General features: G+C 40.0%; 2 protein-coding genes across 3 annotated transcripts in view; one reads left to right on the top strand and one right to left on the bottom strand.

Moving 5' to 3' along the window:
* The window catches only part of SUMF1 (sulfatase modifying factor 1), a 125507-nt gene that overhangs the window by 95928 nt on the left and 2771 nt on the right, over positions 1–26808 (top strand). For both annotated transcript variants that reach the window (XM_049862510.1, XM_049862509.1), the window contains one exon: positions 17097–17156. In XM_049862510.1, the coding sequence (XP_049718467.1) occupies positions 17097–17156 (60 nt within the window). The remainder of the gene's footprint in view (positions 1–17096; positions 17157–26808) is intronic.
* Positions 2642–26808, bottom strand: part of LOC126063965 (histone-lysine N-methyltransferase SETMAR) — a 73984-nt gene continuing 49817 nt past the window's right edge. The window contains 1 exon segment of the mRNA XM_049862508.1: positions 2642–3452. Within this exon segment, the coding sequence (XP_049718465.1) occupies positions 3403–3452 (50 nt within the window). The 3' untranslated portion in view covers positions 2642–3402.

The following is a 26808-nucleotide window of genomic DNA, read 5'->3' as shown; positions in this document are numbered from 1 at the left end:
ACAGGAGGGGAAACCCTGGTGGTGTAGTGGTTAAGTGCTACGGTTGCGAACCAAAGGGTCGGCAGTTAGAGTCCGCCAGGCGCTCCTTGGAAACTCTGTGGGGTGGTTCTACTCTGTCCTATAGGGTCACTATGAGTCGGAATCGACTTGATGGCACTGGGTTTTTTTTTGGTTATTTCTAGTTTTATTCCACAGTGGTAATCATGAGTTACGCGTGTGCGCACGTTATTTATGGAGGCACGCTATTTGCAAAAATACGGTGTTAGGTCACAAAACAAGTCTGAATAAATTTTAAAACACTGTAATTATACAAAATGCAAGGGTGGAAGAAACAAGCAACAGAGCCGCAGCGAGAGAGTTCAAGGTTGGAGAGCTGCCCATTCATGAACGGAGGCAGGAGAAAAAGGAGGTGGAGAAAATGAATCCATGAAAATGTGCACGTTGTGGGCCCAAAGTGAAATAGCCTGAGTTGGAGAATGACTTGAAAGAGTGGATTATTTCTTGAAGGGAACAAAATCAAGCTGTCTCTACTGTCGCTATTCAGATCAAAGCGAAGCTTCTGGCAAGTGAAAGAGGAACCCCAGATTTCAGGTGGGTTTCACTCGGGTTTCTAAATTTGTGAAAAGGAATGGCTTTCCCATGAGAATGAGAACCACTGATGATGATAATGAATGAATAAACTAAAATGGTCTATTTTACGATTTAAACAATTTCTTCCAATGACTTTGTTGATTTCAAAGACACTGATTATCAAAAATGATGTTCCAGTTTAAGATTCATGAAAGCAATGAAGTATAAACAGCATCTTGTTCTTGTAGTTTTAGGATCATTTCCAACTTTGAAATTCTAGCTCTTTGTGCATTCATACTCTTTGATTTCAAGATGGCATCCCAGTTCCATCACGAGCCCATTCAGTTCACCCCTGGTTGCATTTGGTTTATGAAAATGCCTACCTTAAATGAAGTTTCTATTAGATCAGTTTTATCCTGGTGACATTAAATCCATTGGACCAAAAAAAAAAAAAAAATGAAGTTGAAGTCAGCAGCATGTAAAAAAATATTGGTATAGCAAGCTTATGAAAATAATGTGCGTGGTGGGGTTTGGTGCACTTTGAAAAACTTATAATGTGTTATTTGTGTAAAAATATGGTAGTTACTTCTTTAATGTTTGACTGAGTTTTAGCACCTAGGTATTTTATAGCCTTATGTTGAAAACCACCATTTGTGTTCACTGTTATGTAGTCCATGCCTCTTAAACAGACCACATGTATCTTCATCGGATAGGCCAGGGTGTTCACTGTTTTCCTGAGGCCTTGTTGCTCTTTCTTGTCCTCTACTTCCTGCTTGGTAGCTGGGGAGGATGGCCATAAAAGTTGAGACCCTTGAATGAGGCACCTGAAAGAAGGTCATAGTTGTTTATCTTCTGACTTGGCAAGAGTCTTTGAGAAGCTCATTAGAGGAAGTAAAGCAATTTGGGGGGTAGAAGCTCCAAGAGGGAAGGATCTGGCAGTATAGCCACCAGCTCACATTCAATGGTAGTGATGAAAGGGACTTAATAAGATCTGTAGTACAGCACCTGCATTTCACAAATGAGGAAACTTAGCCCAAGAGTGAAGGGACAGAGCCCAGGTGGCACAATGGTTAAGAGCTTGGCTGCTAACCAAAAGGTCAGCAGTTCAAATCCACCAGCCACTACTTGGAAACCCCATGGGGCAGTTCTAATAATTCAGCAAATAGCTATTGACATCTACAGTCTCAGACACTATTTACTCCTTGAGCGATACAGCAGTGAACAAAACAGAATCCCTGCTGTCAAAGTGCCTAAGTTCTAGTGGGAGAAATGATAAAAAATGTGTAAATTGTCATGGAGTGGTGGTAAGTGCTAGGAAGAAGGGGAAATATGGGATAAGAGGAGAGATGGCGAAGGGGGGCAGAAGGGGAGGGCATGATCATTCAGCCTGTCTGATGAAGCGTTATTTGACAGTGACGTGGTAAAGTGAGCCTTGGAGTTGTCTGAGGGAGGAGGCAGAGAGAACAGCAAGTGCAAGGGATAGTGGATATCATTGAGGGACTCAAGAAAACAATAGTGTGAGACAGGCCAATATGACATTACCTTAAAAAGGATGCCACATATGTAATACACAGAAACACTTTCTGCCTACCCAACATTCTGGTTCCTTGAGGCTTGTAGTACCTATAGTTTGTTCTGTAATGAAAGGCAAACTCCCTACTTACCACTTTGTTGCTGGGATGTGAGTTTTCCTTGGTGGCTTTTGAAAACCATTCCAATAATACACAAGGGAGGATGAAACCATAAAAATGCGATTCTATGAAACGGAACAGTGATGACGTGAAGTTGAGCGACACAAAAACCCAGTGGGATCTGAGCCAGTGAAACCACTCCTGGCATCTGCAGTGTTGATCCGAGTGTGGACATCTGTCGTTAGTGGTAGGTGTTGCTGCTTTAAATGCATCTTTATTCCTAAGTTAAATACAGCAGATGCCATGTACTGAGGGAAGGACATTAGGAGAAGCACTCTTAGCAAGGAGAAACATTTCGCTCTATCACAAAGCTAGTGAATGTCTTTAGTTTTTTAAAAAATGAACTGTTAAAAAAAAAAAAAGAACTCGACTCAAATTTCTCCTTGTGATTTAGCCATTTTCTTGTAGTGAGCTTATGAAATACAAGAAGGGTTCGTGTGCCTCAAACTGAAACAGTTGAATGATTTCTTTGAAAAATATGATAATGTATCAGTCCTGCCGCTTACTAGCTGTGTAGCCTTGGGCACGTGGTTTGTTTCTGTTCCTTGGTTCCTATTTGTAAAATAAGGCTGATGACTGGGTGTCCAAACACTCCTGGTTTATGCCTGTGCCCAGGACAGTTGTTAATAGCACCCCCTTTAGCTCCCAAAAGTATCCTTATTTGGACATTCTGTGGTTGTCCTACCAATAATGGAACCTACACCAAAAGGCTGTTGTGAAGATTAAAAACAATAGCTGATTATAATAGGTGCTTAGTAAATACTTCTTACACTATGAGCTGCTACAACTAGATTTGTTTTAAATACCCAGTGTTGTACTTTCCTCCAGAAGTGAAGAGCTGTTACCGCAGACCTTGGGCTATGGAAGTAATGTTTGGCCTTGGGAAATGGAGAGTCACCACTGTGTAAGCAGGCTTAATACCGTTACGAAAATTCTCTCTGTAAGCTAGGGTAGGTGAAGCAAGTAGCATGGAACAAATGACTGTTTTCATTCATTTCACTGAGAGTACTCACCGCAGTGGGACATGCTGGTTTCACAGAGGAAATACTTTCCTGTGGGGAGGGGGGTTGTTAATTCCCTTTGTGTGTTTATGTCCTATTCTTTTCGAACGTAATCTCTAGTTTTCTTTCTTTTCCTCTTCTCAGGCAATGGCTAAAGTTGATTGCAGTCCCTTCTTTGTTGGCACTTGTCCTAGGGATAAATAAAATTACACATAATTCAGAAAGCTTTATTTCAGTAGTGACTTCACCCATGCACTCTTAAAACTTTTTGGCATGTTGAACATTGATTAAAACAAGTGCATTATTGGAATTTTTATTTTGTTTTCCACATGTGCACCTCTGTTAGGGTGCTGGTAAGCCTGGAAGGCCCTGGAGTTGGGCAGGCATGGAGGGCTCAGCCTGGAGGTGTCGGGGTGTGGTGGATAAGAACCTTCACTCTGGGGTCTGTTACTTGCCACCTTTGTGATCTTGGGCACAACATTTATTTCATCTCTTTGGGTTTCATTTTTTCTCATCCTTAAAATAGGGATAATGATACTTCCTGCTTTCCAGGGTTACTGTGAGGATCAAATGAGATGATAGGGGTTTGCATGCTCTAAGCAAATGTAAGGTAATTAACAGAGTTGACAGTCACTTTTTGAAAGCAGAGAGTTCCTTTCTTTATAAAATTGGTTGAGGTGGCTGAAAGGAGACTTCTTGTAGGAGACACACGAGCAGAAGCTTGAAGAAAAAGAAGGAAATGCTGCTCCTGTTGTTTCTGAGCCATTGCTGTAGTACCTGGTGATTTAACAAGAGTGCTGTGCCAGTATGCACGAATGCTTCAAATGGGCAGCAAGACACGGTCTCTTTTCTCCCAGAGTTCTTGGTGCTAGAACCATGCCTGTGGAAGCCCTGTGATCTGACAGCGTGAAGGCTTGACCAGAAGTCCAGTATGCAAGAGAGCCCAGCTTTTAGCCAGCCAGGCCAAGTGCACCTCAGCTCTCAAAGAAACATGCACACTTCTCAAGATTCTAGAGTGGAGAATGAAATCTGGCCTTGTAAACTCCACATTTCCCTGCGCTTACACCATATGTACCTTTTAAAGGACCCAGTGTTCTCCCTATCTAAAGAAGCTTTTGACTCCTAGCATTTTGAGACTCTGAAAGGCAGTCTTTCTTCTGCTTCTTTTATTTTGTCCTAGTTTATGCTTTTCTATCCTTTAACTTAAAAAAATTGTTATTATATTGAATTTCTAACATGCAAATGTAAAGAAAATAGCATTGAATTAGTTTCCTAGGGCTGCTAGTGGGTGGCTCAAAAAACAGAAATTTATTCCGTCACAGTTCTGGAGGCTAGAAGTCTGAAATAAGGTTTCAACAGGCCATCCTCCCTTGGAAGGCTCTAGGGGAGAACCCTTCCTTGCCTCTTCCTAACTTCCGGTGGGTGGATGCCGGCAATTCTTGACATTTCTTGACTTGTGCATCACTCTAAGCTCTGCCTCTGTCTTCACAGAGTGTTCTCCTCTGTGTCTTCACATGGCCTTCTCAGAAGGGCACCAGTCACTGGGATTAGGCAGGGCCCACCCCACTTCAGCATGACTTCATCTTAACCAATTACAACTAGCAAAGATCCTGTTTCCAAATAAGGTCACATTCTGAGGTTTTGAGTGGACATGAATTTTAGGGGAACATGTTCAACTCAGTACAAATATATTAAACTCTCATGTCCTCATCACCCAGCTTAAACAGTTATTAACTTGTGGCTAATCTAGTTTGATTTATATTTCCACCTGTTCCTCCTCAACACCACCACCATCTGATTATTTGAAGCAAATCTCAGACTTTGCTTTTAAATGCCATAGTGTTTTTTCTCTTACATCTTTAAAAAAACAGCTTTATTGTGGTATAGTTGACATGCACTAAATGGTACATATTTAAAGTGTGTAATTTTCACATATGTGTATACCTGTGACACCACCACAATCATGATGGTGAACATATCCATAACCCAGAAGTTTCCTCATACCCCTTGGTAATCCATTCATCCTCCCCTTCTGTGCCTCCCATTCCCAAGCAACTGTTGTTGTTAGGTGCCTTCAAGTCGGTTCCGACTCATAGCGACCCTATGCACAACAGAACGAAACACCGCCTGGTCCTGAGCCATCCTTACAATCGTTGTTATGCTTGAGCTCATTGTTGCAGCCACTGTGTCAGTCCACCTCCTTGAGGGTCTTCCTCTTTTCTGCTGACCCTGTACTTTGCCAAGCATGATGTCCTTCTCCAGGGACTGATCCCTCCTGACAACATGTCCAAAGTTTGTAAGATGCAGTCTCACCATCCTGCTTTCTGTTATGATAGATTCATTTACATTTTTTAGAGTTTTAGATAAATGGAATTATACAGTTTGTACTCTTTTTGACTGGCTTCTTTCATGATGCCATAGCTTTTTAGTTATTCTACAAATATTATTGTGCTTTTACTAAGTACCATTTTGGAAGCTAAAAGACTTGTTAGGACACTTGTTGTGGTCCAGGTGAGCCATGATGGTGGCTTGGACCAAGGTGGTTACCATAGAGATGATGAGCTCATCATCTAGAGATCTGCTTTGGAGGTAGAGCTAATCAGACCAGCTGGATGTGGGGGAAAGGAAGAGGAAGGAAATCAAGAATTACTCCTCACAATTCTAGCTTCAGCAGCTGGGTAGAGTAGAATGAGATGAGGGAGGAATAGGTGTGACCTTTCATAATTTGATCTTTTATTGGGTGTTGTTGCCCTATTAGGGCCCATGCCCTGGAGCATTCGAGCCAATGAACCGTACTCCAAGTCAGAAAGAGTGAGAAAGTTTATTCAGGAGATGTATACATCACTGGGGGCATAGCAGGAACACAGGCTGTCTCTATGGAGTCCCAAAGAGCAATTTTACGTTAGGGCTTATATCAAATTTTTCAAGGGTTAGAAGTGTCTTTGTATCCTGTAGATGGCCTGGCCGGAGGAGTTATTCATTACAAGATAGCGACAAAAGACTATCAGACTAAAGAGATACATGCCTGACCTCTCTTTATCAGGCTGAAGATATACATATCAGACACCTGGGTTCTGACTTCTCTGTGAGGGATTGTAAATCACAGGTGGTCAGACAGAACAAAACAAAGTTTTTTTGTATCAGATTAAAACAAAGAACAGAGTAATTAACATTAGGTCAAAACAAAGTCATTAACAAAGGTATGCTAAGGAGGAGGCAGGCAGAGGAAGGAGAAAAACTTGGAGGTTCGTCATGGCATTCTGTCAAGCTCTCAGTCGCCCATTTTGAAAAGGAGAAAACATGCTGGGGAGTATTCGGGTTACAGTGTTCATTGAATTTTCAAAGGTAATATTGTTATCATTGGCTTGTCTTGAGCAGTATGTAGTCTGCAGATAAAAACAATATTTAAAGTACTTTAAGATGTTCATAGGATTGTTGGGTTTTCTCAGAAGTGTTATTAATCTTTATTAAATCCTGCTGCCATTGTCAAATTGAAAACAATGAATTTCAGTTTTCCGCACAGGTGTTTGTGGTATAATTTGGACTAGGCAAGGAGGAGAGGAAATAGCGGAAGGCAGATAATATTTTCAGATTTTTAAAAGCTTCTTGAGGTGAAGTTTATTCCATGGCCCGCAGAATGTTTTTGTGCCGGTTTTACCAATAAAAATGTTGTGTTCAGCTAAGCCTGATGCTGTAGTAACCTCCTCTGCATCCTGTGATTCCAGGTTTGTTAATTTCATTGTAACAGAAAATAGTTCTACAAGGGTATTAATATGTGAGTTATTTTATTAAAACTTGGACACCAGTTGGGGGGGGTTGGCCTTAGAAAAACTAAGTCTAGAGATCTCTGTGGTTTTGGAATCCTAGAAGTTATATGCCACCTAGATTAGGTTTACAAACACCTTTGGGAAACCAGAATTAATGATGAACTATGTGTACTAACAATAACAGCATAACATTTATTGTTCCTTATTTGCTAAGTGTTTACATGCATTGTCTTATTTAATCCCCACATCAATCCAATGAAATTTATATTTAGTATCAGCTCTATTTTAACGGGGAGAAACCTAACCATAGAGGGGTTACATAACTCAGATCACAAAGTAACTAGCTCCACTGTCTCATGGCAAGTGTCAGAGCCAGGATTTGAACCCAGGCAGGTAGTCGGACTCCAGAACCCATGCTCTTCATTAGGGAGATAGTATTTGAGGTGGATCTTGCAAGATGAGCAGGAATTTAAAGAGCAGTGGGGACAGGCATGTTAGGCACAGAGAAGCAAGTGTCTCATGGGGGGTATGAGAAATTCATTGTCCTGAAACAATGAGGGGATGCGGGGGTTGTGATGGGAAATGATGTGGGTAAGGTAGGCAGGAGAGGGGGCCTATAAAACACCTGTTTTGGTTAGCCAGAGCAGCTTTTTCATAGTTAAATGTATGAGATCTTTTAAAAGTCTCTTTGAAGTCTTGAAAAAGTTTCAGAGATTACATTTACGTTTTCTCAGATCCACAGGCAGCCTCTGGACTAGCTGACATTAAAGGCATCTTCTGATTTCAGGCAACTGAAATCTTGCCACCCAGGAGTAAATCCCTGCTCCTGCCTTTTCTGTTAAGCTCTGATTGATTCTCTTAGGGTTAAAGAGAATAGTGTCAATAGTTTTAAAGTGATGAAAGACTTTTCCAGGCCTGCCCTCACTCTGACAATAGCTGAAAGGCTCAAGATCAGCTGGCACCGGAATAACTTGGAATGTTTCCTCACATACCTGATTCTTAAAGGGATGCTAGGTATAAGAAGAGTCTGTGACATGTGGTTGATCGTTTTTCAGAGGCTAACTCTTATTTACTCCTTTGAAAAATGTGGTGTGCTGTGTTAGTAGTCTGAATTGATTATAATGAAGAGATATTAAACATAAAAATGCCCTTAAACTTTAATAAAGTATTATCTTTGAGTGTACTGAAGCAGAACCAGTACATGCCAGACCATTTTAGTTTTCATTAAACTGAATGTGTTCTTTTTTTTTTTTTTATGAAAAAAATGAATTGGTAATTCATGACTATGAATTCCACTCCTGTCTCCCAACCCCACCTTTCTTTTCTCCTCAGGCAAGCATTCTTAATAATTCTTTAATGATTCCTTTTGTAAAGAGAGTCTGTGCATATATTAACATATATGGGTACTTTTTTTTTTTTTATAGAAATGTTAAGATATATATAAAAGTAGAGAGAATTTATTCATGTACCCATAACTCTGGTGGTGTAGTGGTTAAGAGCCATGGCTGATAATGAGAAGGTCAGCAGTTTGACTCCACCAGGCGCTCCTTGGGAACTCTATGAGGCAGCTCTACTCTGTCCCATAGGGTTGCTAAGAGTTAGAATGGACACGAAGGCAATGGGTCAATGGGTTACCCATAACTCAGCTTCAACAATTTTTACTTGTATCTTTCGGGGTTCAATCAGAAGCAGAACTACTAGCATGTGTGTGTGTCCATATGTATGAGTGTGTGTCAAGTGTGTGTGTGTGAGCATGTGTGTGTGTTGTGTAATAGGGAAATTACAGGGATTTGACCTTACACAATGGCTGTAAAGCTATTTTCTTCATGTCTGATGCTGGAGCATAAGGTCTGCAAGGAAAGCAATTGGAAAAGAAAGGTGGATATAGTGTAGGGGAGAGCAAGAGTAACTATGTAACTGAACAAGGGTTCTTGTTCTGTCCTATTAGCAGATTGAAATAAGATGAACCCCATACCACCAGCTGCAAGGGAAACAGAAAGTGAAAATTTATTGTTTGCACAAACAAGGAGCAACATGGGGGCTAGCAGCAAAAGACCATGTGCTTGCTGTCTGAGGGGCTCGGGGAGCTTTTTATTTCCAGTGGCGTCTGGGGGTTGGGTTTGGTGCCCAGAATGCTCCATCCTTAGCCCTCTATGTCCACATTTGGATGGAGGTCAGGATGTTGAATCATGTTGGTGATGTTCAGGTCCAAGGACAGATTGAAGACACAGCTCTTCAGGTCCTGCACATGCTCCGAAATCCTGGTATACACATGCTTGGGATTCTGGCACCAAATTCAAACTCTAGCTAGGGCCATGGCTGGGCAGGCAGCGAGGGGCAGGGGATCGCAGCGGGGGTTTGGGGCAGGAATCTCAGTGGAGGCTTCAGCTAGAACCCACCAACGTGAACTGGAATCCACAAAAACAGATTGGAACTCACGTCAGTCTCTCACTGCATTCAACTTTGATGATGTGTCACATAGGTAGAAGCTAGTGTCCTTCGTTATGGAGCTAAATATGAACTTGCCCAGGAGTCAGAGAAGCTAAAGGAGGATTCAAGGGGTGGTAGAAGCAGCTGCAAACCGCCTGGTGCCCTTGCTCCAGCATTCTGAGCATAAAAGCCATATGGCTACTGCTTCTCTTCTACTTTCCAAATCTCTCACAAAATGTCTGTTGTAGCTGACCCTAACCAGAAACATAAAAGGAAAGGAATTCTGGAAAATGAGATTCAGTCTGGCCAAATGAACACATTACAGAGCTACCACAGTTAGCCAATCTACTTTAATCTACCCACCCCACTTGTATTATTTTAAAATGAATCTCAGATATCATATATTTAAGAAAAAATACACAAACTGCAATATATATCTCTAAAAGATAGTCTTTTTTAAAAAGAAAAATATAACCACAGTGGCATTATCAAATCTCAAAAAAATTAACAATGATTCCCTAGTACTGTCAGATATACAGTGTTCAAATTTCCTTAACTGTCTCATAAATATTTTCTGCAATTGGTTTATGTAGAACTTGTTAGGATCCTGATTACATTTGGCTAGGTCCTTATTTCAGTAATGGCAATGTGAAAAGATCAAGTGATTTCCCAATACAGAGAACAAGTATAAGACTGAACAAAAGTATGAAAAACCCATTCAGGCGTTGGAAATCACCAAAGGCAGACAAAAAATTAAGGAGTGTTTTTCTTGAGAAACGTCTACAGCTTCAGGCAAGAATGGGTAGGACTTTGTGGCATTCTTGCCTGGGGCTGATCTCATATCCTCTTCCTACCACCCAGCATTGTCAGCCCCATTCTTCCCCCCAAAAAGAACATAATTTTACCAGTTTAGAACCAGTGGTGCAAACTGGCAGCCTTATAGCCAGAGGTGGCTGATTTGACTTGGAGCAGAGGGTGGCTTTGCCAATTAAAAGAGCAGACTCAGTACAGAATGTTTCGGGAAATCCTGTGATACTACTAGCCCAAGGTTGTATTCTGTATTTGGAATGGGTAGTGTACCAGCCAGAAATTTAACAGGGAGATCATGAAGTGAGATAGTCACTGGGGGCTAAGATAAGCTTTCTCTAGCTATGTGATAAACTAAGCATGAGTGGCTGAGACCCAAGAGAGCCCAACAAAAATTAAAGGCCAAGGACTTGAGAGTGACTACCATTTTGAGTGTTGGTTCTCGACCCATGCATCATAGTTGGCAAGGGGTGGAACCTTATAGGCGCAAGCTAACTGAACATAACCTCTGCTTAAATCGTTGACTAGCCTTTAAAGTATGCAGCACAGTTGTTACACCAAACAGGCTAACATATAAAAATAAAATATAAGGATAAAAAAAAAAAAAAAAAAACCTGATCAGAGACATTACTGGGTGCAGACTATTGGGAGACATATTCCACAATTTATACCCAGGCAAGTTACCAAAACAAAAAAATCTAAAAACCTTCAGAAAAATAAAACAGAATCCAGACTTCCTACATATATTATCTAAATGTGTAATTTTCAACTAAAAAGTAGTAGGCATGCAAAGAAATGGAAAAGTGTTACCCATACTAAGAAAAAAGATGAAATAGAAACAGATTCTGAGTGGGCTCAGGTGATGGGCTTACCAAAGACTTTAAAGAACTAAAGGAAATATATTCAGATAATTAGTAGAAAATATGCTATTAGTCAGTAAATAGATAATCACAACAGACAAATGGAAATGATAAAAGAACCAAATGGAATTTCTAGAATTGGAAAGTATCATATGAAGTGGAAAATTCTCTAGATGAAGTCAATAGAAGATAAGAAATGGTAGAAGAAAGACTCCATCAATTTAGAGATCAAGAGAAATTATCCAAACCAAAGAACAGAGAGAAAAAAAAATTGAAGAAAAATCAACAGAGCCCTGTGTGAAAATGTCAAACATTTCAGTATCTTTCCCAAAACATGTGAGTCTTGGATGGAGAAGAGAGAGAGAAAGGAACACATAAGCACACACAATTTTGAAAAATCCGAAAACTTCCCAAATTTGATGAAAATCACTGACCTACAGATCCAGGAAACTCCTTGAATCTCAATTAGGATAAAAACAATTAGAGGCACACCTCAACAAATCATAGTCAAACTTTTGAAAGACAAAGACAAAATCTTGAAAACAGCAGCAGAAAAACTCATCACTTACAGAGTAACAACAACAAGATTAATGGCTGATTTCTCATTAGAAACAATGGAGGCAAGAAGATGGTGGAGTGACCTTTAAAATGTTGAAAGGAAAAACATGTCAATGAAGAATTCTATATCCAGCAAAACTATCCTTCAAAAAGGAAGGCATAGGAGGTTTGACTTCCTCTTCCAGGAAAATGGTGTCTATGTACTTTTCCCTATGCCTTCCACTGTGTACAACTAAACCGGTGGACATTATATGTAAAAGAAGCATAAGATTGTAAAAGGAGGAAAGAAGACATAGTGGCTACGGATCTCAGGACTCAAGGAATGACATAGTGGTGAGTTCCATGGGTTTCTTTTTTCCCCATATAGCCCAGACTTGATGCTGAAGAAGCCAGTAACCTGGAAATGCCCTTGGGTGCGCGCACGCACGCACACACACACACAAAGCCCCTACAAAAGCTTTCTCTGTAGCTGAAGAAAGCAGGAAAGGAGCATCCTAGCAATACAGAAAATCACTGTACTCACGTCAAACACCGCAGGAAAAACGGTGACTCCACACTTGCCTTCAAAGGCTGAGCCTTAGACCCTTGTGAGAATATATTGAGGCACCCTAACACCCTCCAACAGTCTTAATGCCAGAGAAAGCAAAGTCTGGAGCGAGGGCTTTCGCCACAGCCCAGCAGTGAAGAGGCCACCACCCCCGCCATGGTGTATGTGGAGATGACACAGGGAGCTGAAACTTTCCAGCAGTAATGAGATGTACCCCCTAAAGTGTCAAAAGAAGCCAGCTGGGGAACATGGACTTCTACTTTCACCTGGCAATAACAAGATGGTGCCCCTCCTATTCTCCTTCCAAAGTGTTATCAGAGAAAGCTAGCTAAAACAACATTTAAATAAGATCCAGAGTCTCATAACATAACAAGAAAATGTCTAGATTACAATTGAAATTCACTCATCATACCAAGAACCAGGAGATACCAAACTGAAGGAAAAAGGCAATTAATAGATGCCAACACTGAGATGACAGAGATGTTAGAGTTATCTGTGAAAGATTTTGTAACAGCCATAATAAAAATGCCTCAAATTGCAGTTATATACATGCTTGAGACTTTTTTTTTTTTTTCCTATTATCCTGGCCAGGAAACAAATTTGCCCTTTGCCATCTTTCAAGAGTTGTTTGCTCTGCAAACATCCTTGAAAATACGGTCTGGGACAAAAACTGTCACAAGGTGTATAGAATTGACCCCCAACAAAGAGTATTTTAAGTTTCTCAATTTATAGATCCCCCTCCCCGCCCCATGTTCCCACATTCTAGATTTTGCTGATTCCATCTTTGTGGTGTCATGTAGTATTTACTAGCGCCTGTATTTACTAGAAACTTATATTTAGATCTAGAGCTTTGACAGTATTTTGGTTTTAGGTATGAGTCTGCAGGTAAGGATACATCATAGCTCTGTGTACATCATATAGAGCGCATCAGGAGGCCTAGCATGTATGCTTGATGCTCTTATTGGAATATTAAGACTGGTCAGTAGTTAAGCAGACATCGCCAGTCTGATCCATCCATTATAAAGTTCCCCATCAGCCTTTCATTCACTGTTTTGAGCAGGCATTGATAATCATTGCCTAGATTCATTATTTCTTTAAAAGTTAAAGACGTTGGTGCTATTCTAAGCCTCTTACTCCTTCTGCTTTCATTATCTGGAATTCTTTTACAAATAAAAAAAATTTTTTTTTTCTTTTACAAATAGCATTCCTTTATTAACTCTTTTATTTCTTTTATAAGAAAGGCAGAGTAAATGCTTGACTCTATGCTATTTTCTAAGCAAAAATGATAGTATACTATACACACAGAAGTGCCTCCTCATTCCACTCCTCCTCCTTTCCTTCTGTCATCCTCATTCATTTCAATGGCTGCTTTGTATTCCATACTGTGCCTTGTACCCAATAATATGTTTAAAAGTAGTGCTTTTTGACTGCTGATAGATGAAAATTTATCAAACTCTCTGTTCCTTCTCCTGCTTTCCCTGTCAGTGTGTTGGGGGTATGACAAGGAGGGAGAAGGACGTGTCTCCCTTGACCATACAAACTGACATCGTGAAGTGTGTCCTGGCAGCCCTGAGCAGCTTGGTCACCTTGCTGATCTGTGGTTCCATGACATCTGTGGATTTGCTTCTCACATGTTGGAAATGGTTGTATATTTCTCTCCACTAACACTCAGCATTGCCTCTTCATGTCTTTTCCTGAGAACTTTAGCTGTACCCCTGGCCTTTTGAGATGATGGGGACTGACGCTGAGAAACGTGTTTATTGCTGCCCCGTACAATCATTCAAGCATTGGAGGCCTGTTTGTATTTTGGTGTCTGTGGGAGCAGAGCATTTACGTGGGGTGATACCTTTGGAGATAGCGCTCACATGGGTTCTTTTCTGTTTATGGGCAGTCCCTTTTTCAATATGTTCTTATGCTTAACTCTTATGTACTTTGGGGGTGGTGGGGAGCAGCACTGCAGCCTGTCTTCTTGTATATAGGCAGAAAGATGAGACATTCAGGTGCTACTGACAGTGGCCAGGTGAGTCGTTTAACCTCCAGTAATAAACAATCATGTTGTTTCCAACTTATACCGACCCTGTGTACCACAGAATGAAACACTGCCTGGTCCTGCACCATCCTCACAGTTGTTGTTATGCTTGAGCCCACGGTTGCAGCCACTGCATCAGTCCATCTCGTTGAAGGTCTTCCTCTTTTCCGCTGACCCTATATTTTACCAAGCATGATGTCCTTCCCCAGGGACTGATACGTCCTGACAGCGTGTTCACACTATGTAAGACGCAGTCTCGCCATCATTGCTTCTAAGGAGCATTCTGGTTTTACTTCTTCCGGTACAGATTTGTTGGTTCTTCTGGCAGTCCATGGTATATTCAGTATTCTTTACCAACACCAAAATTCAAAGGTGTCAATTCCTCTTCTGTCTTCCTTATTCATTGTTCAACTTTCACATGCATATAATGTGATTGAAAATACCATGGCTTGGGTCAAGTGTACCTTAGTCTTCAAGGTGACATCTTTGCTTTTCAACACTTTAAAGAGGTCCTTTGCAGCAGATTTGCCCAGTGCACCTTTGGATTTCCTGACTGCCGCTTCCGTGGGTGTTGATTGTGGATCCATGTAAAGTGAAATCCTTGACAACCTCAATCTTTTCTCTGTTTATCATGATGTGACTTTATTGGTCCAGTTGTGAGGATTTTTGCTTTCTTTATGTTGAGGTGTAATCCATACTGAAGGCAATAAATATTAATCTTGACTGATCTTTTCTTTCACAAATAGAAATGGAGACATTTCTGGGTTTTTTCTTTGCAAAGTGGCAAGCATCTTCAACAGTTACAGCTAATTCTTTGTCCCGTTGTTTTCCAGCCAAAGTAGTTTTTGTATAAGGATTAGGTGAATGGTCATCTAGATTGAGGACTGTACGAACCACTAGGGTTGTATCAGCAGATTGTTTCTGGCTAGTGCTTGTGCCACTTTAATGAGCAACACGATTATTGATTGCAGACCCAGTTCATTGGAGTTGGTGATGAAAGGGGACTGTTTTGTTATCACTCCTTACCGTTGACAATTAGTTTCTTCTTGTTCTTAGATCTAACTTGACAAGATAATTTAATTTTGCATGAGAGCAGATACTGTGAGAGACTTTAATCCAAATTTAAGTTGTCATCTGGTACCTTGTACCGCAACCCGCAAAAGGGCACCTGCAGCGGTGTAATGCAAGAATTCCCAAGCAAGAGCCTTAGTGTAGTTGGGTGTGGCCGTGATGTGGAACAGCTACACAGTTATAAATTCTTCATTTCTGCTTCAGTGAATTCTTGATTATCTTTTATAGAACAGTAAACTCACCCAGCAGATTCAGATGCCAGCTCTGTCAGAGTCCAGATATTCCTGAGAAGAAAACTCTGCTATTAGTTATTAGTTTCACATACAGCTTTTCACATTTGTAGCCTTCCTGGTTACAGTCAAGAAAAGTTTATTAGTGTGACGTTAAGTACTGTGGCCCTGTGGTCGAATAAGGAATAGTTAACAGCTTGGTCTGGGACCAAGTACCTGGAAATGCTTAGAAGAAAACATGAACTTCTGTCCCCATAGTTGACCTTTGAAAGTCAGCGTGTTAGCCATGCTTGGAGAAAACATGGTTCTTCTAACTTGTACCACTTATGTGTGGGCCTTTGACAATAGGTTGTTGGCAAGAAAAGGGAAAATTAAAATAGGAGGGGGGTTGCACAAGCTTCTCTTGTATTCAGTAAACAAAGAGTTAACAGCTGTGTGATTATGGTCTTTTTGAACAGCACAGGACAAGCAAAAATCGTCCTCACACTCTTCTCTTTGGTTCTGGCTTTTGGGAGCTTTTGGTACTTCTCAGATGCTCTTTGCAGGAGTTACTTGTTGCAGAAGCTCTCATCCTTTAGGATGTTTGTTTCCATTGTACTTCTATCCAAAGCCCTCTTTGGAAGAAACAAGTTTTCCCCTTTGGCTGGAATGTGTATGGATTTTAGTTCTTACTCTTACTACAGTGATGCCCATTCTTCCTTCTTGCCATCTTTTAAGCACTGCCCAGTGTCCTATACTTCTGGTCTCGAAACTGGGAGCACAGTGCAGAGATTAAGAGTGTGGACTCTGGAGCAGGCTGTCTGGGTGTGAATCCTGGTTCTGCCGCTTGCTTAACCTGCCCCACAAGTTGTTATGAAGGGTACATGAGTTAAGATTTCCAAAGTGCATAGAACCATGCCTGGTTCATAGTAAGTACTATAGAAATCTTTTTTGAAAAAGAAAATCTGTTCTACATCTTGGTTATGGTATAGTGGTTACCAGATAACTCTACACATTTGTCAAAACTCATAGGAACTGTGTATTTAAAAAGGTTGATTTTATTGTATGTAAATTATACCTCAATAAACCTGACCTAAAAACAAATTCCTTCATTCAGTCAGCAAAGGATTTATCAGGTATTGCACAGCAGAGTTATAAGAACATAAAATTCAAAGAGGCTTGCCAGTCTAGTTGAGCAAACCAACTACAATGCAGGAAGAATTTGCATATCAGCACAAGAAGGTGGTGTCAGAGATGCTGCCAAGCCCCTTATCAGTCATCTAGGCAAGAGACACTGTAGGGGTTCAGAGGTGAGATTGCGTACTGTACTATAGTCACAAACACCTCACCAAAGAGCGCGGCTCGAGCTGGGCCTTGGAGGATGGATAGGATTTGAAGAGGTGGACGTTTGGGAGGGTGTGTGGGTGTGGGTGCAAGATGTGTGTGGAGAGTTTAGGTAACCATGAGAGAGCTGGTTGAACCAAGGTGAACTTTCTCCCACTGTGTGAGGGGCAGCCATGCTCTGGGCTAATGAGTTGCCTTCTCTTCATTTACAGAAAGGCCCCCCTTCTGGGAAAGACCGAGTGAAGAAAGGTGGATCCTACATGTGCCATAAAGTAAGTCACTTCACAGACTCTGTTTTCATCTTCTGATAACAGGTTTGTAGGTCCCATGTAAACAATAGCTTCAAACATGGCCCATCCACTTCTGCTAATACATACCTACCCTCATCTAAGCCAGAAGAAAGTGGGACCATCATCTCAAGTTTGGGCACAGGCATGGGAAAATTGGCAGGAGAAGCAAAGGTTGTGAATGACCTATCATCAGCCAAATTCCACCTATTGAATCTTGCCCCTTTGGGAGACCTTTGTTGTCCCATGAACCAAGGTAGCCTATATAGCTTTTCCAGCCTTAAGTCTGGAAACACACCTTTAATTTGTTGAGATTAGGGCGAGAGTTGTAAAGGGAGGATGGATTGTGGTCTGCTGGAATGGAAACATCCCAAGTGTTCTAGGTATGAAGTGTGGCCTTCTGAAATAAGCAATGTTCTCAGAGAGCGTCTCTGCTCTTTAGGCTGTGATTTCAGTGTCAGAACTGGCGGTTCTTGGTTAGTCCGAGTGACTTGGTGTTTTGACTTGATATTTCATGAGTAACCTTTATAAGGAAATTAGAAATCAAATAGCACCCTTCTCCTTTTTTTCTTTGGATCATATATTTTTAGAGTCTCCAGCACGTCAGCTTTTGTCTTTCTATCCCTATGCAAAGATAACATTTTGCAAATTACTATTGCAAGAAGCTTCCTGTGGTGATTCACTCAGTCCAGGTGGTCAGAGTCTTAAAACAACCTATAATGTCTCCAAATCAAGTTACTAATTTGATAATGGAGGCATTATCAACTTTACCCTAAAGCAGTGATCCTCAAACTTTACTGCACATTGGAATCACCTGGAATCTATAAACAATATTGATGCTTGGCTTTCAGATTTTATTTTTCTGGGGTGTGACCTGGCCATCAGGGTTTTTTTTGGTGAAACTATACACAGCAAAACCTGCTCCCGTTCCAGTTTCTAGACATAATGATCAGTGACATTGGTTATATCCTTCACATTGTGTCAACATTCTCATTATTTCTTTTCTAGTTCTTTCATTTCCATTTACTTAATCTCCCTGCCCCTCAACCTTCTCATCTGTGCTTTAAAATACCTATTGACCCTTTGTTCTCATATAGATTTTTTTTAAAGAAACGTAATACTCAAAGTTGATGATCCTAAACTGTTACTTAGTTTAAAGGTGACTTCAGGAGATTGTTTCAATTCAAGGTTTGAAGAGCAACTCCGGGCTATAGTCTTGGGGACTCCTCCAGCCTTAATAGGTCCAGTAAGTTGATATTCTTTAAGAATTTGAAGTTCTGTTCTACATTTTTTCCCTTTTTATCAGGGTTCATCTGTTGCATTCTTGATCAGAATATTTAGTAGTGGTAGTTGGGTACCACCAAGTTCTGGTCTCAAGGCAGAGGTTCATGTAAACAAGTACCAGACACTACTCACCATACTGGGAGGTAGCATATAAACTTTGAGAACCCTGTTATGCCAATGGACGGGATTGTCCCACAAGACCATGGCCCTAAGCCCACAAACCAAGAGAACTAATCCCATTAGTTGATTGGTTATATCTAATTAGTATCAGCATCTGTAGCCCCCCAGCATCAGGAATTTTTAAAGCTCTCCAGGTTATGATAATGTACAGCAAAGTTTGGGAACTCCTGGCCTAAAGAGAATCTCTAAATTATGTGTCTGTGTGAGTTTATGGGTATGTGTGTCTTCTGCATTTTTTAACTTAGAATTTTGGATCCATTGATTTAGGTGGAAGTCCATAGAGTTGAATTCAACATATGCTTTAAACCTATATTTATAACAAGATGTGGATAAGCTTTATTTTTAAAATCCTATTTTTTTGCTCTAAATTACAAGTTTGCCCCACTTCTCCCCAATACACTTAAACGTTTGTATATACCTCAGAGTCTTTAGTCTAAGCTTGGTTCTTCAGTTCAAGCTGTTACTACAAGTGTGCCTGATTCCGTTTGCTGGGGAGATGGACTTCCATGAAAAACAGGTAAATCTCTTTTTGCACAATAGTATCTCAAAACCCTAATTGTCATCAATTATGTCTCTGACATACGGACACTTTTTTTTTTTTTTTTAATTGTGCTTTAGGTGAAAGTTTGCAGTGCAAATTAGTTTCTCATTCAAAAATTTATGCACAAATTGTTTTGTAACATTGATTGCAATCCCCACAATGTGTCAGCACTCTCCCCTTTTCCCTTTCTAGCCTGGGTTCTCTGTGTCTATTCATCCAGTCCTCATGTACCTTCCTGCCTTCTCACCTTTGCTTTTGGGCAGATGTTCCCCATTTGGTCTCTATACTTGATTGAACTAAGGAAGCACATTCCTCATGTGTGTTATTGTTTGTTTTATAGGCCTGTCTAATCTTTGGCTGAAAGATGGAGTTTGGGAGTGGCTTCATTTCTGAGTTAGCAGGGTGTCAGAGGGGCCATAGCCTCAGGGGTTCCTCCAGTCTCTGTCAGACCAGTAAGTCTAGTCTTTTTTGTGCGTGTGTGAATTTGAATTTTGTTCCGTATTTTTCTTCTGCTCTGTTCAGGACCCTCTAGTGTGCTCTCTGCCAGAGCAGTCGGTGGTAATAGCGGGGAACCATCTAGTAATTTGGGGCTCAGGGTGGTGGAAGCTGTGGTTCTTGTGATCCATTAGTCCTTTGGACCAGTTGCTCCCTTTTATCTTTGGTTTTCCTCATTCTCCTTTTCTCTGCACTGGATGGGACCGATAGATGTGTCTTAGATGGCCACTTCCATGCTTTTAAGACCACAGATGCTACTCACCTGGGCATTTTTTTTTTAACTGAGAATGTAGTTAATCTGTAAGTAATTGGTGACCAGAAGATTTTCACTTAAGAATAAATGGAGAAAATAAACCTTGAAAAACATTTTAAATAGTCCGAAAACACTAAACTATCCTGATGTCAGTGTGTCTAGTTTAATGTTTCTTGTTTTTGTTTTTTGGGTTTTTTAATTTACATTTTCATAAGCTTCCAGTTGATTCTTTTAAAAAATATTTTTTAACCTAATATTTATTTTTCATAAATATATTCACATAGTACAATTGATTTTTGTATATTTATCTTGTATCCTGCAACCTTGCTAAACTCGTCTATTAATTCTAGTAACATTTTTGTAAATTCTGTTGGATTTTCTACATCGGTGATCATATCTGTGAATAAAGACAGTTTTACTTATTCCTGTTTAATCTTTATGCTTTTATTATTTTTTTCTTTCTGTATTGCATTGGCTAGAACCCTCAGTACAGTGTTGAATAGGAGTGGTAAGAACAGACATTCTTATCTCATTCCTGATTTGGGGGGTAAACACTCAGTCTCTCAAAGTTAGGTATGAAATTACCTGTAGTCTTTTCGTAGATGTCCTTTATCAGCTTGAGAAAGTTTCCTTCTATTCCTAAGTTTTTTGAGAGTTTATCAGCAATGTATGTGGGTTTGTTAGATGCTTTTTCTGCATCTGTGGAAATGTTCATTTGGCTTTTCTTTTTCAGTCTGTTAATATGGCGAATTATATCCATTGATTTTTGAATGTTAAATCAACCTAGTGTTGCTGGGATACACCCCCCTTAGTCATGCTATAGTATCCTTTTTATCTATTTGTGGATTCAGCTTGCTAAAATGTTGAGCTTTTTTGCCATATACATGATGAGTTTTAGCTGCTTGTTTTTTTTTTTAAAGTCTTTGCCTGATTTTGGTATCAGTGTATTGCTGGCTTTATAGATTGAGTAGGGAAATATTTCCTCAACTTTAGTTTTCTAGAATTATATTACTAATTCCTGAAATGTCTGATAGAATTTCCCAGTGAAGCTGTCTGGCCCTGGAGTTACTACAAATTTAATTTAATAGATACAAGGCTATGTATGTTATCCATTTCTTCTTGATTAAGCTTTGGTAGTTTGGGTCTTTCAAAGAATTTGTCCATTTCATCTAAGTTATTGAATTTATTGGTATAATCTCTTCCTTTTAATTGGGGTATTTAGACCTTTTATATTTAATGTGATTATTGGGTTAAATTTGCCTTCTTGCTACTTGTTTTTCTCTTTGCTTCATCTGTTCTTTGTTCCCTTTTTTGCCTTCTTTTGGATTATGTGTTTTTTTATTACTCTAATTTCTCTCCTTTGGCTTATTAGCTATAACTCTGTTTCAGAATTTTAGTGGTTGATTTAGAGTTTATACTATACATTTTTAACATATTCTAGTCTACCTGAAGGATAAATTTTATTTAGCTAGACTTGAAGTGATAGGAAGAATATTCCAGAAGAGAGAATAGCAGAATGACAAAATGGAGTAAGATTCACAAGATTTTCCAGAGAAAAATGGCAGCTCTGGGATCTTGGTCAAGTTTATTGTCATGAAGTAGGTATTTAACATCAGTCTGGTTATTTCTGTGAGGTTGGGAGAACAGCACAGTGCTGGTTGTGAATTACTTTTGGAGCACTTAGTCTTTCTACTAGTGGCAGCTGTAATTAAATTATTAAGATGTAGATTCTGGAATACAATCTATCTGGGTTGGAGTTCTGTGACTACTACTTATTACATGTGTGGCCTTGGGCAAGTTATTGAACCTTCAAAGCCTTAGTTTTCACATTTGTACATGTCACATTTGCATCTAACCGTAATGTACTTGTGGGGAAATAAATGTACTAAAAGTATATAAAGCATGTGGTGCAGTGCTGGCTCATGGTAAAGGCTCAGTAGAAGTCAGTCTCTGTTATCATTATTATCCTCAGTGATCATCTTTATTATAATTAGATTGTTTATTTCCCCTCTTGCCTTTGAATAAGGACCAACTGATAAACTTTTAACTAGTAGGTAGAATCCTAGAAGTATGCTTATGGCATAGGTGAAAAGTAATACTCTAAAAAGAAAGAAAGAATAATGTAATTTTTTAAAATTCAATTTGCTGAGGTGATTTATTTACTTATTTTCATGGCCCAGGGCCAGTTTGCATCGGTGAACTAGACTCTGATAATTATTCGTAACTTTTTGAAAGTCCATCGAAGGAACAACCTCAACAAGGAGATGAGAACACAGAGAAAAGTAATGAGGCAACATAGTGTTGAGTTATGAGCACAGACTATGGAATAGGTCTGAATACGCCGGAATCCTGGCTCCACCATTTTGTAACCTTAGTCACACTGTTGACATCACTGTGCCTCAATTTTTCCTCCTGTATAAAATGCAAATACCAATTATACCTACCTCATAGGACTATTGGGAGGATTAATTGAATACATGTGAAGTTCTTAGAATAGTTCACATAGTAAGTACTCAAGAAATATTAGTTGTTGTTACTGACATTGTTAGGTTAATCCCTATAGGGTCTTTAGCCCAACACATAGCATTGAGGAAATGCTCACCCTCCTGCTATTTTACTCTGAGATGTCTAGCAAAAGGAGTTGGTCTAGTGTCAGTAGCAAGAGCAAAACCAAAACCAAGCCAAACCCACTGCCATAGAGTTAAATCCGACTCATAGCGACCCTATAGCAATGGGTTGAAAATCAAGAGACTTGAATTTTGATGTGTGGTTCTTTATAATGGTTATGTTCATAGTGAACTACTATTACTTTAAAAATTCCCTTTATCCCTAAAAGTCTTCCTCTCATAAAAACTATATTGCTGCCCCACTTGGCTTCAAAGCCCCAAGGATGGTAAATCACGATCTTAGATTGTTCCCGAGTCCAGGCTCACATTCTTAGCACAGATACTGAGATCAATTTCACAAAGTAATTAGCCCTTTTGATGAAACAGGGTCAAAACAGGTCCTTCTGACTATGACTGTTCTTAATTAATAAAATGACCCATTTTCTAGCCACCCAAACACCTGACACCCTTATAAGTTAAAAAACAAGAACAATGAGGACATTCATAGTCAGGGCATTTACCTCTTCAATTTTGTGCTCCATTAGTTGCCTATTACTGGAAATTAAAATGAAGCACTTAGTAATAAGTGTTTGCTGAATGAATTAACCCATTTGAAATGGAATGATGGTGGAAATTGCTTTCTCATGTGATGGGCCTGACCTCTCAACACTACTAGTGGTGAGGCTTGCTGTTTAGGGTTTAGCTTTTCCTAGTCATTTACGTTAACGGAAGGTTTTATGGACTGCTGTGATCTAACAAAGGACTAATTTTCTTTTTAATTGTGACTATTTTAAGCTTTTTAAGTTACACAGGCAGCATAAAAATTAGAAAATAAATATAAACATGAAAATGAAAAGCATTCATCCTGCTTCCTAAAGGAAACTATTGCTGTTATTCTACCCAATGTTTTTGCGTTCGGTAGAATTGTGTATCTACTGCAGTCTTCCAACATGGCCATGGTACAAATCTCTTATGCATCATGGATCCCTCCTCTGCTATCCCATGTCACAGCCTCAGAATCCTTGTCAGCACATTCTAGGCTGACATTAACAGTCCATCAGGGTTGTGACATCCTGGGTTTTGTGGTATATAAAGAAGAACTTTTCAAAAATAGTGTGTTATACAGCTTGAGAGATCCATTGCATATAGAGATGAGCCATCCAACAAAGGCCTCAATCCTATGCTGTATCAGCAGAGATATCCGTCAGCTTCCCATTTATGTAGCAAATGAAACTTTCCCATTAATGTTGCAAATGTATACCCACACCAGAGGTAGTGCCGTCTTTCCACAGTCCAACACAAGGTCTCTAAGACCTGCTTAGAAGCTGGCTAATGCTTTTGTGTTAGTGAGGTCAGATAAGACAAGGCAAAGTTATTTTCTGTGATGAAGAGTGTTTTGCTCATCATAAAGTAACAATTATAATGTCTTCCACGTACAGTGCCTTACTTTTTTGTTGTTGTTGGGTTTTTTTTTGTGTGTGTTTGTGCCGAAACCTAGGACTGCTTTACGTTGTATGTAAACATAAAAATGAAATGTTTTGACATTCTTATATTAATAGCCTCATTTTATTGATAAGTGAACAGATTCAGGAAGGATTTGCCGGGTTTACATAGCTAATGAATCTTGGATTTTGCCCTTTCTGGTGAATAAATTAGCAACCGTTTGATTTTTACAGTTCTTGTTTGTATCAAGCCCGAGCTCCTCTTTCTGCTGAAGAGACTGCCTGTAATGTGACTCCATCCTGTTTATCCACTCACATTTCCTGTTACTTATCATTAGCCATCTTTGAATCAGCCATTGCTTTTGCCAGGAATTCTCATTCTTTAAGTCTTGAGGCAACTCAGCTCACCTGTTGCCTTCCACCCATCCTACCTGAAGTATCCTCCTAGACACTCTTACTCAGTCTCCCTATTTCACTCTTTTTAAAGACAACTGCTACCTGAAACGATCTTGAATGTACTGATTTTACTGTCAGACCACTCCCTGTTAAATATTAGCTCCCTGATAACAGGTACCTTGTCTGTCACATTTCTCGTTGTATCTCTCGTGCTTAGAATAGTGTCTGACGTATTGTACACTCTCAAATATTTAATGAATAAATAAACTATGTTCAGACATGACCAGGCTATGGTCTTGCTGTCCTGTTAAACCTGCCCCAATTTTTCCACGTTCATGGCTCTGATGTCATTGTTTTCACCACTTCCTTCTTTCCTGCTTTCTAAATCCTGAAAGTCAGTTCTACTCAAAGTGTGGGCCGTGAACCAGTAGCATCAGCAGCACCTTGTTAGAAATGCAAATTCTTAGGCCCTACCACAGACATACTGAATCAGAATCTCTGGGCGTGAGGCCTAGCAATATGTATTTGAACAAGCTTTCTAGGCTATTCTAATGTATGCTCAGTTTTTGAGAACTACTGCCACAATCACAGTTAAGACCTAGGTCTGCTAACCAAAAGGTCGGCAGTTCGAATCCACCAGGCACTCCTTGGAAACCCTAAGGGACAGTTCTACTCTGTCCTGTAGGGTCACTATGAGTTGGAATCAACTTGACAGCAACAGGTTTGGTTTTTTGTGGCCATAATCATGTAAATCCCACCCAGGACAAAATGTTTCCTAAAGACTTTCTGGTTATGCAAGAGACAATTTTTTTCCCCCAGAATTAATAATCTCAGAACTGTTTAATCCTAACATGTTTGGTAGCTACTGTGTAATCATTGTTTCCTCAACCAGCCTGTGATCTCCATCAGGATAGGATCATGCCTAGACTCTGAGCTTCTCACAGGAAAACATGGTGTACAATCAGGAAATGCCTGACGGGTTCTTTGTCATGCGTGGTACAGTTACGGAACAAGAACGTTGATGTCCAACTGTCAGTCTCCCCCTGGAAGTTGATCTTTGCTGCAGTGTGGAATTCACAATATATACCTAGTTGCACTGGCGCTCTGGATTATCCACAGGAGTTTGGATCTAGAAATACCAAAGCACTGCTGCTTCCTGGCAGCTCAGTGAGTAGGTCCTTTGTAGGACAAGGCTCCTGCTGCATGCCCTGTGTGGTCACCGCTAGTCATGTGGATAACATGCTATCGGTTTTTTATTATTATTCCAGCACTTTTTAAAAAAATCATCTTTCCTCTGCTTGCCTGAGAATTGGTAATAGGCTGTACTCCTCTCTGGCCACAGGGCAAATGAGGAAATTGGTCGCTGTTGTTTCACTGTCTGTAGAAGACAAAGCACCATATCTTTCTTTTTATGGTAGGAGTGCTCCAGAGAATTTCTGTGTCAACTGCAGAGATAATTTTTATGAAGATTACAAGTGTTCCACTTTTGTGAGAGAGAATAATAAGATCTTTAAAATATCTTCTTGCATGCCGACTTATCATTCCCCTCCCCTCCATAAATTATCTCCTTCCTGAGTCTCTCAAAGTTATTCCACCCAAATAATAAGTACAGTTTACTCACCAGCTGGCAGGGGCTGTAGTCTCACCAGCTCAGGGTTATTGCTCGTGGTACGCTGGATAAATGGTGTCTTCTCATTCTCTGTTATTTTGGATCCAAGAACAATTCTAAGGACATGAGGGTTCCATGCATGGTTATTTTTGGAATCTGAAAGCTTTTAAGTATTTGAGTCAAGTAATCTGTGATTATTCACTGAATACTTTTTAGGTGCCCTGGGATATGTGTTAGGCTTTCATATATGTTCGTGTGAGTGAGTTACATGTGTGTGCACGCATGATGAGTGTATTGAGGGGAGGGCAGAGAAGACAGGAGATGTGGTTTCCTTCCTTCTGGGAGTGTAGCCTCTCACTAGGGGGGCAAGTGCACCATCGTGATGATCAGAGGGCCTGGGTTGGATTCCTACGTCCTCTTAACAGCTTCATTTCTCTGGGCTGTTATGATCAGATGAAATAACAAGATGAAAGTGCCCAGTACCATGCCTGGTGTATACCAGGTGCTCAGTGTCTTGTGTTTGTGCGCATGTGTATATACCTCTACCCTGCTGATAGAAAATAAAACAGACACAAAATACATCACAAAGATGGATAGCTTTTTGAGTTATTATTTAATTTCAAAAACCAATGTGTAAGTGTTTCTGTTCATCCACAGCCGTGTCTCCACTTGGTGCTACTAGACTTGCCAGCCTGCTGGATACGAAGTAGTGTCTTATTGTTGTTCTTCATAACTTCTCGATTGTTATTTATCTTATTACTTGGTTTTAATGTCAATATTCTAAGTGTAAAACTAACTTTTTAAATTGCAAAAGTAATGTATATTTATTGT

The sequence above is a fragment of the Elephas maximus genome, chromosome 20, assembly GCF_024166365.1.
Source record: "Elephas maximus indicus isolate mEleMax1 chromosome 20, mEleMax1 primary haplotype, whole genome shotgun sequence".
In the NCBI taxonomy this organism is placed as follows: domain Eukaryota; kingdom Metazoa; phylum Chordata; class Mammalia; order Proboscidea; family Elephantidae; genus Elephas; species Elephas maximus.
Note: the sequence above shows the minus strand (reverse complement) of the source record. Positions and strands in the feature narration are given on the sequence as shown.